The sequence below is a fragment of the Narcine bancroftii genome, chromosome 4 (assembly GCF_036971445.1).
Source record: "Narcine bancroftii isolate sNarBan1 chromosome 4, sNarBan1.hap1, whole genome shotgun sequence".
In the NCBI taxonomy this organism is placed as follows: Eukaryota; Metazoa; Chordata; class Chondrichthyes; order Torpediniformes; family Narcinidae; genus Narcine; species Narcine bancroftii.
In genome coordinates, this window is record NC_091472.1 from 78,766,350 (window position 1) to 78,784,526 (window position 18,177).

General features: G+C 39.4%; 1 protein-coding gene across 1 annotated transcript in view; it reads right to left on the reverse strand.

Annotated features, from left to right (window-relative positions):
• LOC138760732 (ras-related protein ORAB-1) overlaps positions 1-18,177 on the reverse strand; it is a 32,010-nt gene that overhangs the window by 9,896 nt on the left and 3,937 nt on the right. The window contains exon 2 of the mRNA XM_069931751.1: positions 429-501. Coding sequence (XP_069787852.1) covers positions 429-501 — 73 coding nt within the window. The remainder of the gene's footprint in view (positions 1-428; positions 502-18,177) is intronic.

The following is an 18,177-nucleotide window of genomic DNA, read 5'->3' on the forward strand; positions in this document are numbered from 1 at the left end:
ACTTCTGCAGAAAATATTCTTTACTGTTACTCATTTCTTTTTCACCACAATTTTCCACTTTCTGGTCACAAATTTAAAATCACAAAAATACAGGCTACTAATCGGTTGCTCAGAGTATCCTCATCAAATTTGGTTAAATTATAATATTACTTTAAATTATGCACTTTACACTGCTGGAACTCCATATGCCCATACTTTACTATATTAAAATTAAGCATGCTCGTATTGTGTGATTTTAATAACAACATTGCTGTCTGATCTTGCATTCAGAAAAAGAGTAATTTAAACTGCAACGTATTCCTGTAAGTGCCCTTCCAGAGACCAATCATTACTTTAGTCTTGAATGTAAAATACTACATGTAACTAATTATTTTATATACAAAACCTAGCAATAAAGTTAATATCCTGAAAATGAAAGCTGTACTTACTGCAAATCTAAGGAGGAGACAAGATTTTCCAACACCTGAATCTCCAATCAACAGCAGCTTGAATAAATAGTCACTAAAAGAAATACACAAAACATTATCAAAAGGCTGTGTTGAGCACTTAACATTCAATTCTAACATACAACATTGAACAACTTGAATCTCATTTGCTTTAAGTCACCTATAATTGTTCTTGCACAAACATATTGCTCTCTTCGCCTGTAAAACATGTTTCTATGGACATCAGCAAACCAAATTACCTCTTTAAAGTGACTATATTTTACTTGAGAGGCAGAACTTGCGTCAAAGATTTGAGGGCATATAGCCCTCACTTTAAGCATCACTGGATGCCTAATTAGATGTACTGATAACAATAAGTATTTGAAACTTGCCATATGGCTAGAAGTCAGGACACCAGTCAAGAAAGATGCAGAGTATTTAACTATGATAAAGTTCAAATGAGATACCAAAGTTGTATATAGTCTTACTCACAAGGACGCTGAGTAGAAACCTGAGAGAAAACATTCCACCAACTGGAATCAAATCTTGCATAGTGGAAGATGGCTGTGGATTTGAAAGTCTTAGCCTTAGGACGTAGCTATTGGAGATCCTCAGAATTGTAATGAATGCCCCTTCAAGACCTACCCTCTGTCATAATGTCAGAAATAGGAAGTTTATTAAGAAATGCAATATTTAAGTCCATTCCCATCTCATCAGAGAATGAAGCCACTTATACTTGCGTGTAGCCAGACCTAGCAGCCCTTACCGATATGCTAAGTGTAAGTCAATGACCATCTCCAATAAGAGTCAAACCATTTACCCTGACATTCAACGCCATAGAAATGCTGGAGGAACTCGGCCAATCTCACAGCATCCATTGGAGGATTCAACAGTCTTGCCAAGTTACAACAGAAACTGGTTGAGGGCAGGACTGGCAGCTCAATCCTCTAGGGTATGGGAGAAGATATTAGGGAGAATAGCACTGCAGTTTTTAGAGAGGATATTCCCAGGGATTGTCCAGTGAGGCTAGATGAGTGGAACATTAAATAAGAAAGGGGTGATCTCTTAGAATGGATTCTGCTATTGCCCCCCCCCCCCAAACACACACACAGAATAGACAACAGGAATTAGAAGTATACGTGTATTGGGAGATTACAGAGAGCTCTAAAAATAAGGCTGTAATAGTATAGGAATTTAACTTCCTCAACACTGACTAGGGAGACAATAGGGAAGCATCTACTGCTTCCTTGGGCAGAAAATTACAAGGATTCATTATTCTTTGGGAGCAGGCCATTCCTTCATATCCATCTTAAAAACTCTTACCTACCAGTGAAAACAATACCCCTGCTTCTATTTTTATCTATTTCTTTCATTATTCTATAAGATTCCTCTCATTCTTTTAAACTCCAATGAGCATAGTTCAAGACTACCCAACCTCTCCTCACAAGGTCAATTCCACAAACAACCTGGTGAACATGCTCTGCACCACCTCCAAAGCCAGAATATCCTTTCTCAAGTAAGGAAATCAGAAATGCACGCAGGACTCGAGATGCAGCCCCATCAGTACCCTGTGAGGCTGCAGCAGAAGTTCTCTGCTCTTAAATTTGATCCCTCAAACATTCCCAGTCTCTGCCCAACAGCATGAAGCAATTTTTCACCATTTACACAATAGTCCAATTTAGTTATTTTTCCCTCCACAGTCAATGTCCTCATATTTACTGCCGTATTCCATTTGTCAGCCTCGTGCCCACTCACCTTATCTGTCTCTGCAGACTCTTGTGTCCTCCTCACAATTTGCTTTTCCATTCAATATGTCATCAGCAAACTTAGATAAGCTACACTTTGTCCCCTTCTCCAAATCATTTACTAATCATTGTGAATAGATCTGGACCAAGGACTAATTCTACAGTACACCATTAACGACTGATTAGCAAACAAAGAAACACTCCTTTATCCCAACTCTCTGTTTTCTATTGGTTCACCAATTTTCTGCCCATGACAATACTTTATCCCCAACCCTGTGCATGCTTATCTTATGCAGAAGCCTTTTGTGTGGCATCTTAATGAATGTTTTCTGGAAATCAAAGTATACAGCATCCACCTGTTCTCCTGTATCCGTTGCACTCACTATATTTTCAAGGGACTTCAGTAAATTCACTAAATATGACTTGCCCTTCCTGAATCAAGCTGTGTCAACCTGATGGAACAAGTTCTATCAAAATGTCTACTTCTTCAAGCATTTTCCAAATTATGGACATTCAGCTAACTGGCGTACGGTTGCCTGCCTTTTGTCCATCTTTCTTTTATTAATAGGAGAGTTTAATTTGCTATTGTCTAATCCACTGAGATCTGCCCAGAGTCCAGAGAATTTTGATAAATTATCAGAAGTTCATCTGCTGGGACTTCCACCATTTCCTTCAATATCCTGGAATATATTATCCTCAGACATTGTGGGAATCTAGGGAAGAAATTGCTGGGGCTCAAACAGAGAATCACCATTGGTATTGGCATCACCATTAGCCAAAGGTAAGGTAGCAGAAGATTGGAGGGTGGTTCTTGTTGTGCCTTGATTTAAGAAGGGCTAAAGGCCAGTGAGCCTAACATCAATCATGGGAAAATTATTCGAGAAGATTCTGAGAGACAAAATCTACCTACATTTAGAAAGTCAATTACAGGCAGTCAGGATAGTTTTCTGCATGGGAAATAACCTCATGAATTCGAGAGCAGGTGACTAGGAGGATCGAAGAAGGCAGCATGTGCACATGGCCTTAGGAAGGCTGATCAGCAAGGTAAATCACATAGGATCCAGGGTTAGCCAACCAAAATATAAAATTGGCTTGATGGTAGTGGAGGTTTGATTTTTCAATTGGAGGCCTGTGCCTCGTGATTTGGTGGTGGGTCCACTGCTGTTTTTCATCCATATCATTAATATAGATGACAATGTAGCAGATGATTGCAGATGACACCAAAATGTCGGGTATAGTGGATAGTGAAGTAATTCATCCAAGTTCACAACAGGATCCTGTTTAAATGTGAATGTGGGGCAGGGAACAGCAGGTTGAATTTCAATCCAATAAATCCAAGGTCTTGCATTTTGGGAAGTTAAAACAGGGCAGGGTTTGCACAGCCAATGAAAGACCACTGAAGTGCATTCTATAACAGAGAGACCTGGAGGTTCAGGTATACAGTTCCACAGGTATACAGCGTGGTGAGAAAGGCATTTGTCACACTTGCCTTCATTGGTCATAAGTTGTGATTTCATGTAAAAGCTGTACAAAGCTGCAACAACTGCAGCATACAGGATATTTAGACAGGTAGATGAATTGATCGTGGTTACGGCAATGGTTTTCAAATTGCCCCCCTAAACTCATATTCCACCTTAAGCAATCCCTATGCCATAAGTAGTCTATGATTGGTAAGGGATTGCTTAAGGTGGTATGTAAGTGGGAAGGGAAGGTTGCAAACCAATGCTCTAGACTCAATTGTTACTGAAATATTTTCCTTGAGAAAAACTGTCATTGGCCCATTTTTTTTTTGAGTTATGAAACCATGCACATAATGAGTCAATTAGGTACAATTTTCAAGTTTTTCTTTCCACTCAGATGCCACCTTAAGCAATCCCTTACTAATCACAGAACAGGTGCACAATCCTTTATCCGGACAACTAAAATCCAGAAAGCTCCAAAATCCGGCAAGTGGGGAGAGAGACGGCAGCGTGAATCGGGCGGGTGAGGGAGAGACCAGCAGCGTGAGTCGGGTGGGCGAGGGAGAGATCCACAGTGCGAGTCAGGAGGGCGAGAGACCGGCAGCGCAAGTTGGCGTGTGAGGGGGAGAGACCGGCAGCATGAGTCAGGCGAGCGAGGAGGAGAGACCAGCAGCACGAGTTGGGCGAGCAAGGGGGAGAGACCGGCAGTGCAAGTTGGACGGGCGAAGAACGGCAGCGCAAGTCAGGTGGGCAGGGGGAGAGACCGGCAGCGCGAATCGGGCAGGCAGGAGAGTCCGACAGCCCGGGGCAGGCGGGCGAAGTGGGGTAGGGGGGGAAACACTGATAGTGCGAGTCGGGCGGGCAAGGGGGGTGACCGACAGCGCGAGTCCAGAGGGTGAGTGGGGGAGGGGGGGGGGAGACCGGCAGCGCAACTGGATGGGGGTGGATACGGCAGCACAATTCAGGTGGGCTAAAATCTGGCTTTCCGAAATCCAGAAAAATCCGTAATTCGGAACACACTTTCCCCCAAGGGTTCCGGATAATGGATTGTGCACCTGTACACCTATGGCATAGGGATTACTTAAAATGGAATGTGAGTTTATGGGAGCAGTTTGAAACCACTGGTTTGGAGGCAAATGCAGGTAAATGGGACAAGCTCAGCCGACAGCTTTGCCAATGTAAACAAATTGGGCCCAAGGGGCTGTTTCCATGCTCATCAACGCCTCTACTTTCTGAAAAGTTTGAGGAGATTTGGCACTCCATCAATCTCTACTGGTGGAATGTTGAAAGTATACTGACTCGCTGCATCATGCCTTGATTTGGCAATGTGAGTATCTTGGGTTGCAGAACGCAGCTTAAGGAAGCAAACATAGCCAAGCCCATAATACGCTCTGACCTCCTACCCATTGAAGATATATAGAAGGCAGCCAACATCATAAAGGATTCTCATCACCCTTGTCACAACAATTTCTTGCTGCTATCTTCAGGAGGTGGCACAGAAACTTGTGTCCAGTACCTCTGGGTTCAAGTACAGTTTCTTTCCAATGACTATCAGGCTCTTTTACACCCCTTTACTACACTAGGTCATAAACTACGACACCACAAAAATATCTGCACTATTGTAATGCCTTCTTTTTTTTTGGCGCTATGGTAACTGTGATTTTTAAAAAAAATTAATGTATACTATTATATTTTTTTAATTTCTTGCTCGACTGTAGCAAGCAAGAATTTTGGTGCATTTGTACATTGTACAATGTTATGACAATTAACTCATTATCATTTATCATCCCAGCCTTAACTTTTCTCTTCCACATAATCGTCCAATCTTTCAAAAATTCATTCATCTTTTCTTTAAATAACTCCAGTGATCCAGCCCCCAGGGTGGAGACTTCAAGAAATTCTATCTTCTTAGTGAGCTGAAATTCCTATGCATTTTATTTTTAAATGACTGTCCTGCACCTTACAATTATGTCCCTTTGAGACTCCAGACCTATCATGTTATGTCTTTATTGGATCTTTCATTTTCACACGATCATTCCTCATTCTTTCAAGGATAAGAAATATAACTTTTTTTTTTACCCATTTTTGGCAGGTAAACACTCTCAGCCCAGGAATCAGTCTAATGAATCTCTTCTGGATTGCCTTGGATCCCAGCTTAAATAAAGAGACCAAACTTGTACACAGTACTCTGAGTACAGCTTCTCACCAAAACCACCCAATTGTAACGTTTTACTTAACTCCAATCCTCTTGCAATCAGGACTAATGTGCCATTTGCCTCAAAAATCTTGCTGCATCTGCAAGTCAACTACCTGGCCATTGTCCCACCTGATCCTAATTTCCTCTGAATTATAATGTTCAAAATTACAAAGATTTTAGGCTTAAATCCAAAGTCCTTTACATGTTCACATCCACCAACTACCTTCTGCAGAAGTCAATCCAATAAAAGCCAATTGCATTAAAAACTCAGAATTTTTCATATTTCACTCCACTTGCAGTAGTTTCAATTTTCATAAGAACTTTTTGTTTGTACTTTTCAGGTAAAATGCCCCCATTTTACATTTTTACTCTGAAACCCCAAACCACCATCCTCTCAAAATATAAAGACCATACATGTTTAAGATCAGATGTAATTAACTTCAGACTATTCATAATAAGTTCCAGCAATTAGTTTTATTCTCAAGACACAACTAATTTTACAAAATAAAACCAATGATCTGACATTCCAGAACATAGAACTTGCACAATGCCCTTGAATAAGGTCAAACTAGAGAGACAGTGTATTTCTACAAAAATAATTATTCTTTCTCCATTTGTTTCTAATCTAATACTTTCCTCTTACACATGTTTTAAGATTCAAAAAAGTTAATCAGAAAATATATTTGAACATAGAAAGGATTATAGTTTGTTTTGTCTAAAGAATATACTGTAACTATTACAATATACCCCAATGAAACTCTTGAAAAGATTTTGCAACAAATGTAATTAGACTCAAAGGACAAAGCAGATTTGGTTGTACTTATCAAATTCAAAGTTTAATTAATTGAATAGGATATGTGGAACATGACAACAATTTCCTGCAAAAGTTCCACATACCAAAGGAAAAGTAAAGCATTCATTTGGAGGGAAATAAAAACACAAGATCTTAATAGTGGGCCAGAGGGTCCTTTACATCTGCACTACTATTCAGTTTGAATGTGGCAGTTTGTGACTCGAGTCTACTGTCCCACAGTATGCTACATCTCTTTGATGTTCAAATTCTCAGCAATCAACAATCTTGGACAAACAATAAGCCTTCCCCGAAAAGATGTCTGTCCATTTCTACCCATGCATGCTCCCTGACCTGATGAATTCCTTCAGTGGTCTATTGTTTGTTCAAGATGCCAGCATCTATGGCTTTTTTGTTTTGTCCACTGCAAGTTCTCAAGGTGTGCCTCCTTTGAAGATTTTCTTCCTTATCCCCAGCATCAAATTGCTTGGGACACAAAGAAGGAGATAGCTGTGGCTCTGATGAAGATTTTTTCATCTTCATTATTCACAATTAAGGTGCCAAACAATCGGAGGATAGCTAATATTGTTGATCTATTTAAGAAAGGGACAAGAATAAACTAGGTAACAACAATCCAGGAATGGTGGAACAAAGTTTCTGTGCTGTAAAACTTTGTAATTCTATATATATTAGGGATTTTAGGCACACATCAATCCAACTCTCTCTTCACTTATCCCAAAACAAAACATTCTATTTCAACATCATAAAGAAATGTGCTATGACCAGTTTCAAAGTGATTATTGGTGTGACAATATTTTTTTTATTATGAACCTTGAAGAAATGAATAAAGACTGATAAAATTTTCTGATAAAATAAATCACCTAGCACAAATTATAATCAGCATGATTAATCACCCTGCCTTCTCAACAATTTAATTTTTAGTCATATCTTTCACAATTGACAATTCTTAATTATATAATAGTTCATGTAAGGAATTTGACCATGTGCAAAAACTGAAATCTCATACTTACTTTTATCCACTCTGATAGGTGCCATTTTATACAGTAAAGCCCCTGTTATCCAGAATTCAAGCAACTGGCAGCCTCAAGCAACCGGCAAAAAAAATCACGGAAAATAAATAGGTAAAAAATATGGAAGTTTAAAATTGGCATGCCTCGCCGTTAGTTCATCAATCATGCAACAGGCAATCTCAAGCAACAGGAAAATTCACTTATCCGGCATCTACCAATCACCATGGGAGCCAGATACCAGGGTTTTACTGTACTTATAAATTCCATTTATGCGATTATGTAAGTAAATAGTGTGCTGAAACATTATGGCACACCAAGTCCTAAATTTATTGTTCACTTTAAACCTCAGGAATGCCATTCAGAATGCAGTGCCCAAAATATTCCAAATACAGCCATGCATCGACTTGCATCCAGGTTATGTTCTGGAAGTTGGGACACAAATGGATTTGGGCGCAAGTCGATTATTATAGGTGAAACATACTGTACATTGACCTCCATCTAGGTTACTTACTGTATCCAGCAAACAAACAAATATTTTCCTAACATCATGAAAAGACATCTATCGAGGGAGCAGAGGTTTCAAGTTACATTACGTACAGCCTGATTACTATATCATTCAACGTGATACTATGTATCACGTTCAAAATATTTATTTTAATTCTCTGGGTGAGGAAATCTTATAAATGCAATGCAATAAGTCACAAGGATGTTGTGGGTCAAGAAGAGTGTTCTTGAAAACAACATACAAGAACAACTGCAGGAAAACACATTCAATACACATTCCTACAAAGAGAATACAGAGATTATTCCAATTAAATTGTACAACATTGCATTAACTGTATTGTTTTCTCTTTAAATATGTGGGCAGATATGGTAGTGCCAGCAATCCAGCTTTGAATCTGGCACTGTCTGTAAGGAGTTTATACATTTTCTCTGTACCTGTGTGTGTTACCTCTGGGTGTTCCAGTTTTCTCCCACCCTTAAAAAATATACAGGGTTGTAGGTTAATTGATGTATTTGGAGGGTGTAGGCTCAGGGGTTTGAAGCACCTGTTTCCCTGATGCATGTCTAAACTTAAATTTAAAAATATAAAGGTCTGCAATCTACATACCAAGCATGAACTAGTGATCCCAGAGTCTTCAAAACTTTGCACTTCTATAAACTTTTGATGCTGTAAAATACTGTAACATAATTTTCTCAAAAAAAATATTGATCTCGAGCAGTTAAAAACATTGATCAAGTAGTCACAGACCCCAAAATGTAAGTTTTCAGAAGCATTTTAAGGATGTAGATAGGATTTTCTGGAGTTAGTGCCCAGACAACTAAACTCACATTGGTGCAAAGTTGGAGGCTGTATAAAATACCAAAATTGAAGTGCAGAACTCTGAGAGTTGGTATGCTGGAGGTAGTTAGTAATGTGGAAATGCAAGATCATGGATGGTTTTAAAAACAAGCAAGAGCATACCAAACCTAAGGCTTTATGGCTTTGAATCCTAGTGAAAGTTAGTAACTATGGGAAATTATATAGGTTGTACTCTCTTATCTGGCGCTCTGTGGTTCTGCAACTCCCGTTGTCCAGCACATTTGAATCTGCGCCGTTAGTACAAACTTCTTACGGACAGCACGGGACTTGAACCCCAGTCCCTATCGCTGCTGCTGTAAAGGCGTTGCGTTAACTGCTACGCTAACCGTGCGGCCCCACAGTATTATTTCCTGTTTTAGGCGTTGTTCTACCTTTGATATGTTTACATAGGAGGTTTCCTTAGGGGTTAATCTGTTTTCCAGCATTTTCTGTTGTCCAGCAATGGCCAGATCCCAATGTTGCCAGATTAAAGAGGTACAACTATACTGACACTTGTTTCAGATTTGACTCCTTTGCCACACTGTGTCAATGGTGACATTCTACATAAAATAAAACCAAAGCCGCAGGCATTGGAAATCTGAAGTAAACATGAAATGGTGGAACTACTCAGTAGGTCATGCCCGATTTGTGAGATGAGAAACAGAGTTAACTCAAGAGGTGACTTTGTTTCTCTTCCCACAGGTGTGCCCTGACTTGCTGAGTATTTACAGTATTTACTGTTTTTATTTTAATCCCATCTACACTAATCCTGTTTACCACTAACACTAATCCTTCTTTGCCTTGGCAGATCAAGTACTCAACTGGATGCCTCTTAAATGTCACAAGAGTACCATCCTCCACTACTCATTCATGAAGCTTGCACCACATTTTGACTATCCTTTGGATGAAAAAAAATCATCCTCAGATCTCCCAATCTTCTGTTAAAGGGAAACATTTACTTTTCTTTATCTCAAAATGCTCTCCACCTATTCAGGGCAATCAAGCTCTTCCTCACACCTGACCATGATACTACTGGTCAGCACACTTTCTACCACACATCTGTAGAAATGTACCAAGGTTTCCGATATCATACCAAACCACCGCAAACTCCAGAGGAAGTCGAGGCGCTGACATGCTTTCTTCACTATACCATTAATGTGTTGGGTCCAGGAAAGATCCCCTGAGATAGTGACTCCCAAGAACTTAAATTTGCTCACTCTCTCCTCCTCTGATCACTGGATCGTACACCACTGGTTTTCCCTTCCTGAAGTCAACAATCAGCTCCTTGGTTTTGATGACATTGACTGCTAGGATGTTGGTGCACCATTCAGCCAAGTTATCAGTCTCCCTCCTATATTCTGCCTCAATGTCCCTTTTTATACAACCTGCTCTTTGGCTTGGCTTCGCGGACGAAGATTTATGGAGGGGGTAAAAAGTCCACGTCAGCTGCAGGCTCGTTTGTGGCTGACAAGTCCGATGCGGGACAGGCAGACACGATTGCAGCGGTTGCAGGGGAAAATTGGTTGGTTGGGGTTGGGTGTTGGGTTTTTCCTCCTTTGCCTTTTGTCAGTGAGGTGGGCTCTGCGGTCTTCTTCAAAGGAGGTTGCTGCCCGCCAAACTGTGAGGCGCCAAGATGCACGGTTTGAGGCGTTATCAGCCCACTGGCGGTGGTCAATGCGGCAGGCACCAAGAGATTTCTTTAGGCAGTCCTTGTACCTTTTCTTTGGTGCACCTCTGTCACGGTGGCCAGTGGAGAGCTCGCCATATAACACGATCTTGGGAAGGCGATGGTCCTCCATTCTGGAGACGTGACCCATCCAGCGCAGCTGGATCTTCAGCAGCGTGGACTCGATGCTGTCGACCTCTGCCATCTCGAGTACTTCGACGTTAGGGATGTAAGCGCTCCAATGGATGTTGAGGATGGAGCGGAGACAACGCTGGTGGAAGCGTTCTAGGAGACGTAGGTGGTGCCGGTAGAGGACCTATGATTCGGAGCCGAACAGGAGTGTGGGTATGACAACGGCTCTGTATACGCTTATCTTTGTGAGGTTTTTCAGTTGGTTGTTTTTCCAGACTCTTTTGTGTAGTCTTCCAAAGGCGCTATTTGCCTTGGCGAGTCTGTTGTCTATCTCATTGTCGATCCTTGCATCTGATGAAATGGTGCAGCCGAGATAGGTAAACTGGTTGACCGTTTTGAGTTTTGTGTGCCCGATGGAGATGTGGGGGGGCTGGTAATCATGGTGGGGAGCTGGCTGATGGAGGACCTCAGTTTTCTTCAGGCTGACTTCCAGGCCAAACATTTTGGCAGTTTCCGCAAAGCAGGACGTCAAGCGCTGAAGAGCTGGCTCTGAATGGGCAACTAAAGCGGCATCGTCTGCAAAGAGTAGTTCACGGACAAGTTTCTCTTGTGTCTTGGTGTGAGCTTGCAGGCGCCTCAGATTGAAGAGACTGCCATCCGTGCGGTACCGGATGTAAACAGCGTCTTCATTGTTGGGGTCTTTCATGGCTTGGTTCAGCATCATGCTGAAGAAGATTGAAAAGAGGGTTGGTGCGAGAACACAGCCTTGCTTCACGCCATTGTATTATCAACGAACTTGTAGATGGTGTTGTTGTCGTACTGAGCCACACAGTCATAGGTGTACAGCAAGTAGAGCAGGGGGCTAAGAATGCAACCCTGTGGTGGTCTGGTACTTTTGGAGATTGTGGAAGAAATGTTCTCACTACCAATCCTCACTGATTATGATCTGGAGGTGGGGAAATCCATGATCTAATTACAGAGTGAGGTGTTGAGTCCCAGGTCTTGAGAATTTGCTGATCAATTTTGAGGGGATGATGGTGTTAACTGTTGAACTGTAGTTGATAAAGAGCATCCTAATGTATGCATCTTTGCGGAACAGGTGTTCCAGGGCTTTGTGTAGAGCCAGTCAGATGATATATGCCGCAGACCTGTTGCTACAATCAGTGAATTGGAACAGATCCATATCGCTGATCAGACAGGAGTTGACATGATTCAACACCAGCTTTTCAAAAACACTCCATCTCTGTGGATGTGAGTGCCACTGGTCGAAAATCATTTTGACTTCTTGGGCATGGGGACATTGGTGGTGCCTGTTTGAAACATGTGTGTACCAAGCCCTGCAGGAACTGAAAATTTCTTTGAATATATTGGCAAGATTCCATCACTCAAGTTTTACTATTTCTCATTATGGAGTGAGAGTTGAGAAGCCAAGAAACAGGAAAAGTTTAAAGTGGAAGCAACAAGAGCTATCTGAAGCAAATTGCTGAGACTTGGTTACAGATATGTAATATTATGGATAAAGATTAAAACAAAACTTTTCACAAGGCAGATTTCACAACTTCTATTCAAATGGATGTCAGATTCATCAGTATTTTTTATACTTCCAAGTGACACAGGAGGCTATTCAGCTTCTGGAGCTTTTGCAGAGAAGCTAACTATTAACTGTGAACCATTCAATATGAAAATTGAAAGGCTTTAGTTTACACTACAGATGAACTATCTGAAGATTATAAGAATTGAGAACATCAGGCCCTTATAGAAAAAGTTTATATAAAAAAAGAGTACAATTAATTCCCCCCAAAAAAAGAAATAAAAACACCCAAAGGTAGTAACTCCCTAAAAAACTGGGTATAGTAAACCCCACCAGTGGCAGATGACTATCAAAGATATCAGTGCCATCCACCTCTCCCCAGCCAGAAATACAATATATATATATATGATAATTTAATTCAATGTCATAGAAATATTCAGCCCAGTGACTCCAGTCCCAATGATTGGTTCGAATCTTCAGCATCAATAAGACTGTGTGTCATAGCCTCCTTCTTTCCATCTTTCATATTTTTCCCACTCTTTCCATTTCCATTGGCCTTTCTTTTCGGCGATGACGGTGAGACTCTTCCCTGACCACGTACATCTGGTAACAAATTAGCAAAAACCAATGCATCATGATCATTCTCAAAAAATTGAGATTGATAATTGCCTTAAAAAACCTTCAACACAGCAGGGTATCGAAAACAAATTTATATCCATTCCACCGCAACACATCCTTGGCCGAATTGAACTCCCGTCGACGTCTAATAATTTCTTGACTCAAATCAGCATAGAAGAAAATTCCATTGTTCTGACTCATCATTGGAGCTTGACTTTGTCTTCCCTTCTGTTCCGCCAACCGTTGAATCATTTCTCTATCCTGATAATTCAGGCACCGAATTAAAACTGCTCGTGATGGCTGTCCTGGTAACGGTTTCTCCTTTGCGCTCTATGCGCCCTCTCCAATACTAAACCACTCGGAAAGAACTCTTTACCCAACATCTCGGGGATCCAGTCCTTAAAATTTTTTAATTGGATCTGCTCCTTCAATATCTTCTGGAAGGCCCACAATTTTTACATTATTTCTCCAACTTTGATTTTCCAATGAATCAATGTTTTTCAATAAATCTCTCTTCTTAATTCCCCAATCCACGAATGAATCTTCCACTTTCTCTATTTTATCCTTATTATGTACGACTTGCTCTTTACATTCAGAAAAAGCTGTCTCAAGTTTTTTAAAATTTTCCTGTACTACATCCACTGAAGTAAGGCATTTATTAACATCTCTCTTAAGTGTGGATATATCTTCAGACACATTAAACACTGTAGTTTGCATTTGGGTCATTTGGTGAGCCATATTATCCATATGGCAGGGAATTCCTTCCAAAACAGTGAAAATAGAGTTCAGTCCAGATTCCAGTGCCACATCTTGGGACCCACCTTCTATAAACTCCTCCTCCATTTGTCCTGAGCCAGAGTTCTCTGTGGCTTGGAAGTGTCCGACGGCAACTCCGTGGTTCCAGATGGACAGGTAGGCCTCAGTTCTTCAGCATTTTTAAAGAGTAGTTTTTTCTGTAGTTGAGTCTTAGGTTTTTTAATATTAGCTGCCATTATAGACAAATAATGTACTTAGAAGTAGAAATAAAGCATTTATATACTTAGATTAAAGTTTAAAAATGGGTGTTTAAAAAAACTGGCTGGGGATGAGTAGGACTGCACATCTGTCCTCTATGCTATCTTGCCACACACCCGAACATCAGGCTCTTAAAGCCTAATCAGCTAGTCATCAAATTTATGATTAATTGTAACATCAGCTCCACTTCCCTACACAAGCTATTCAATCATTCTTATAATTTGAGTGTTGCAGTGGCTCTAGATACAAAGCAAACGTTTGATAGACTGGAATGGGATTTTTTGTTTAAGGTGTTGGAAAAATTTGGATTTGGATTGACTTTTGTAAACTGGATTAGGGCATTGTATAATAATCCTAAAGTTATTGAAGTAATGACTAATGGACAAATATCTGCACTGTTTCAGATGACGAGGTCAAATAGACAAGGATGTCCCTCATCTCCAGCTTTGTTTATTTTGGTTATAGAATGACTTGCTGAAGCAATTTTGAGAGATTTGGAAATTAAGGAATTTAGGGTAGATCAAGAAAACAATAAAATTACCTTATTTGCTGATGATGTCTTAATATATTTGACTGAGCTCGAGACATCTTTATGAAAATTATATGCTAAATTGGAAGAGTACGGAGCAGTTTCAAAGAGACACAATTTAAACAACCAAAAGCGGGTATTAAATTTTTAGGCATTCGTGTAGATCATAATCTGAAAAAAAAATGTTAATTGAATTATTTATCATTAATTAAAAAGATTGAGGAGGATTTTTTAAATAATGAATTTACCTATAACTTTAGTGGGAAGTGTTAATTGAATTAAGATGAATATATTTCCAAGATTACAATATCTTTTTCAAATATTACCTATTTTAATACTTCAAAAAAATTTTCAAGAATAGAATAATATGTAAGGAAATTCCCCTGGAAAGGTAAAATGTCAAGAGTTTCTATGGAGAAGTTAACATGGAAATATGCATTGGGAAGCCTACAGCTTCCTAATTTCAAAAATTATTACTGAGCGGCACAAATGAGATTCCTTACTTCAATTTTTGAAAGAGAAGAAAAGCTAGCATGGTTTAAAATAGAACTGATTAAAATAGGAGAGAGAAAAGCAGAATAATTTGTATATAAATGGTATGCAAAAATGATGGATGGTGATGAAGAAACACCACTGTTGAAGCATTTGATTAATATTTGGAATAAAATAAATGATGAAATTGGTGCAAAAGGACATATATTGCCTAAAATGCCTTTGATTCAAAATTCTCTTATATCATTTTCTCAAGATAATAAATTTTTGGATATATGATTTCATAAGGGGATTATAAATTTTGAAGATTGTTATGAAAGGGATCAATTAATGTCATTTGAGCAACTGAGAAATTAACAAGTAATAAATCAAAACTTTTTTTGTTATTTTCAAGTAAGAGCATTCTTGAGGGATAAGTTACCTTGTTGTTACATTGTTGAAGTACAACTTCTTATTAGAAGAGGGATTGTTAAGAAATTTACAGCTATGATATAGTCTTTACTACAAGCAGGAAGTGGAGTTCATAAATCCAGCAGAGGTGGGAAATAGATTTGAACATTGAAATTGATGAAAAAAGGTGGGTAGATCTATGTAAGGATTGTATGACTAATACTATAAATGTAAGGTATAGATTAGTTCAGTATAATTTTCTATATCAATTATATCTTAAATCACAGAAATTGAATAGATTGAAGTCATATTTATCAGATCAATGTTTTTGAAGATGTAGGAACTTTTTTTGCATTCAACTTGGTCTTGCCCTAAGGTAAGATCTTTTTGGATGGATTTAGTAAATTTTTATATTTCTGCAAAATCCAGATTTTTTTCTATTAGGAAATATTGAAGGAACATGGCCTAAATTAAATCTGTCAATATATCAGCTGGAATTTGTTAAAGTTGCATTGGCGGTGGCGAGGAAATGTATTGCATTTAATTGGAACTCAGATACATATCTGAGTATGGCAAGATGGAATGCAGAGATTCAAAGCTGTATTTCTTTGGAAAAAAATACATAGTTTGAGAAATAAATATGTTTCTGCAAATTTGGCACCCACACATCCAAATATTACGTTTAAATTTGTAAAATTATCCTTCTTATGCCTCTGGACCTGCGAGAATCTCCTTTGAACAGTATTAAAGATCTTTAAACGTGTGTTAGACAACATCCTTCTGTGCAAACTGGAAAGACTGTCTCTTTTCTTTTATATAACTTTATTGTATTTTTCATACTGGTTACTTTGAGATGGGGAATTTGGGGGAGTGTAAATACCATCATATATGTTATTTTTAATGTTTCCTTTTGAAGCATTTATTATTATAGTAATTCTTGAATACTACACGTATGGGAAAATTTTTTAAATATATTTTAAAAAACATTCTGATAATTTCTTTCTCTTAGTCTCTGTTTTGAATAAACTCAAAGTCCAGAATCTTCAGAGTATTTACCATGTTCCAAATGAAGAAATGAACCCTTACTCAGTCCAAAGAAGATGTTATTCTGGAACTGTGCTTCTTGATTCTGGACTCCTTCTCAGAAAGAAGCATCTTCCCTAAATCTATCCAATAATTTTTTTATTGAGTTTCATTGAGATCTCCTTTCATTATTCTAAACTCTAGAGAATCTGTCTCTCCTTGTATAGCAAATCTGCCTTGTCTTTTATTGTCATTTACAAAAATAGACAAAATTTGTTTACTTTTGTTGGATAATAAGGGCACTCAAAGAGGTGCTATAAGTTCTGCACCCTAACCAAGAAGAGTAGGAGTCCCTTCAGAAATATCAAGAATCCATGGATATTGCTATCTCCTCTAATGAAGCTACTTCCTGCACTCCCATAAACTCCATAGCCACCTGGCTTCCTGTAAATGTGACCTCCAGGAATTCAAGTTACTCTCCTCTGATCTTGGTTCCACACCTCCAATATGATTCAGAAAAAAGCTACTATTGCCAGAGACTCTTCAGGAGCCCTGCTTGTCATCAACATCTCCACCAATCGCAGTCCTGGTTCTGACAAGCCAGTCTCCAGCAGCCTGCTGAAAATCCTTTAGTCGCCAAGTCCCTCACTGGTCCACTTCTGTGATCTATCCTGTAGGGTCTTTTCCCAGACTTCTCCTCCTCAGCACAATGGTTACCTCTCACTATGGTGCTCTGTCTCAGTCTGATGCTCCCCGGAGCCTGAAACCCTTGGGTTCTGGGGCGTCGAACATGGATGCCGCACTTTTGGGCACAAACCTCCATGGGTCTTTGATGTAAAAGAACCACTGCTGGCCATGTTCTACAGGCAGTTTAAACCTGCATGTGGTCATCTCTGTGATGACAGGACAGTAGTACCCTGTCGAAGAGCATTGGGAGACACATTTCTGCTCCCCTGTTACTTCCAGTTACAGCAGCTACAGCAACACCACCATTGCCTTTCATATTGCTTGCTGTACCTGCATAGGAGTTTTTAGTGACTTGTATGCAAAGACACCTAGGTCTGTTTGAAAATAAAATATTGAGATTGGAAAACCTTAATAAATACTGGTTCAAATGAATCCTTTCAGGATATTGATCTCTGTCACCAGATGTCCTCCAATAGCTGAATGACAGCATTATTCTTTGCAAGCCTGGACATGAAGCACCAAAATGAACCAACCTCCCACAGTACCAGCTCATAAGTTTGCAATGTCTATGACTTGCTTCATAATTCACCACGTAGTGAATAAAAGTGACACATTTAAATTGGCTGACAATTAACAGTTCAACTAGTTTCTCTCTATTCAGCTACAGTGTTCCTGTTCAATTCAACTGAAAGCCTAGTATTCCACAATGTTACTTATGCCTGATTGCTCAGCATTTTGCAATGTTCATGTGACTTACACCTGACATCCTGTGTGGATCACATTGAAAAGAGCCAGGCAGGACAAGTCAAAAACATTGCATGGAATATAATGTGCATATGGAAAAAATAGATACCCCATTAACTGTAGAAATGAACTGCTACGTGGTTATGAAGGACTGAAGGATTCTCGGGGACAGGATCGACATGCATTTGAAGAGGTAAGAACTACTTAGGGATAGTCAGCGTGGATTTGTGGGAAATCAAGTCTCCAGTATTTTTTGAAGAGGTGACCAATAAGATTAATAAGAGCAGGGTGTAGACATTATCTACGTAGCCTTTAGCGAGGCTAATGGCAGGACCCGCATGCTCAGATGGTCCAGAAGATT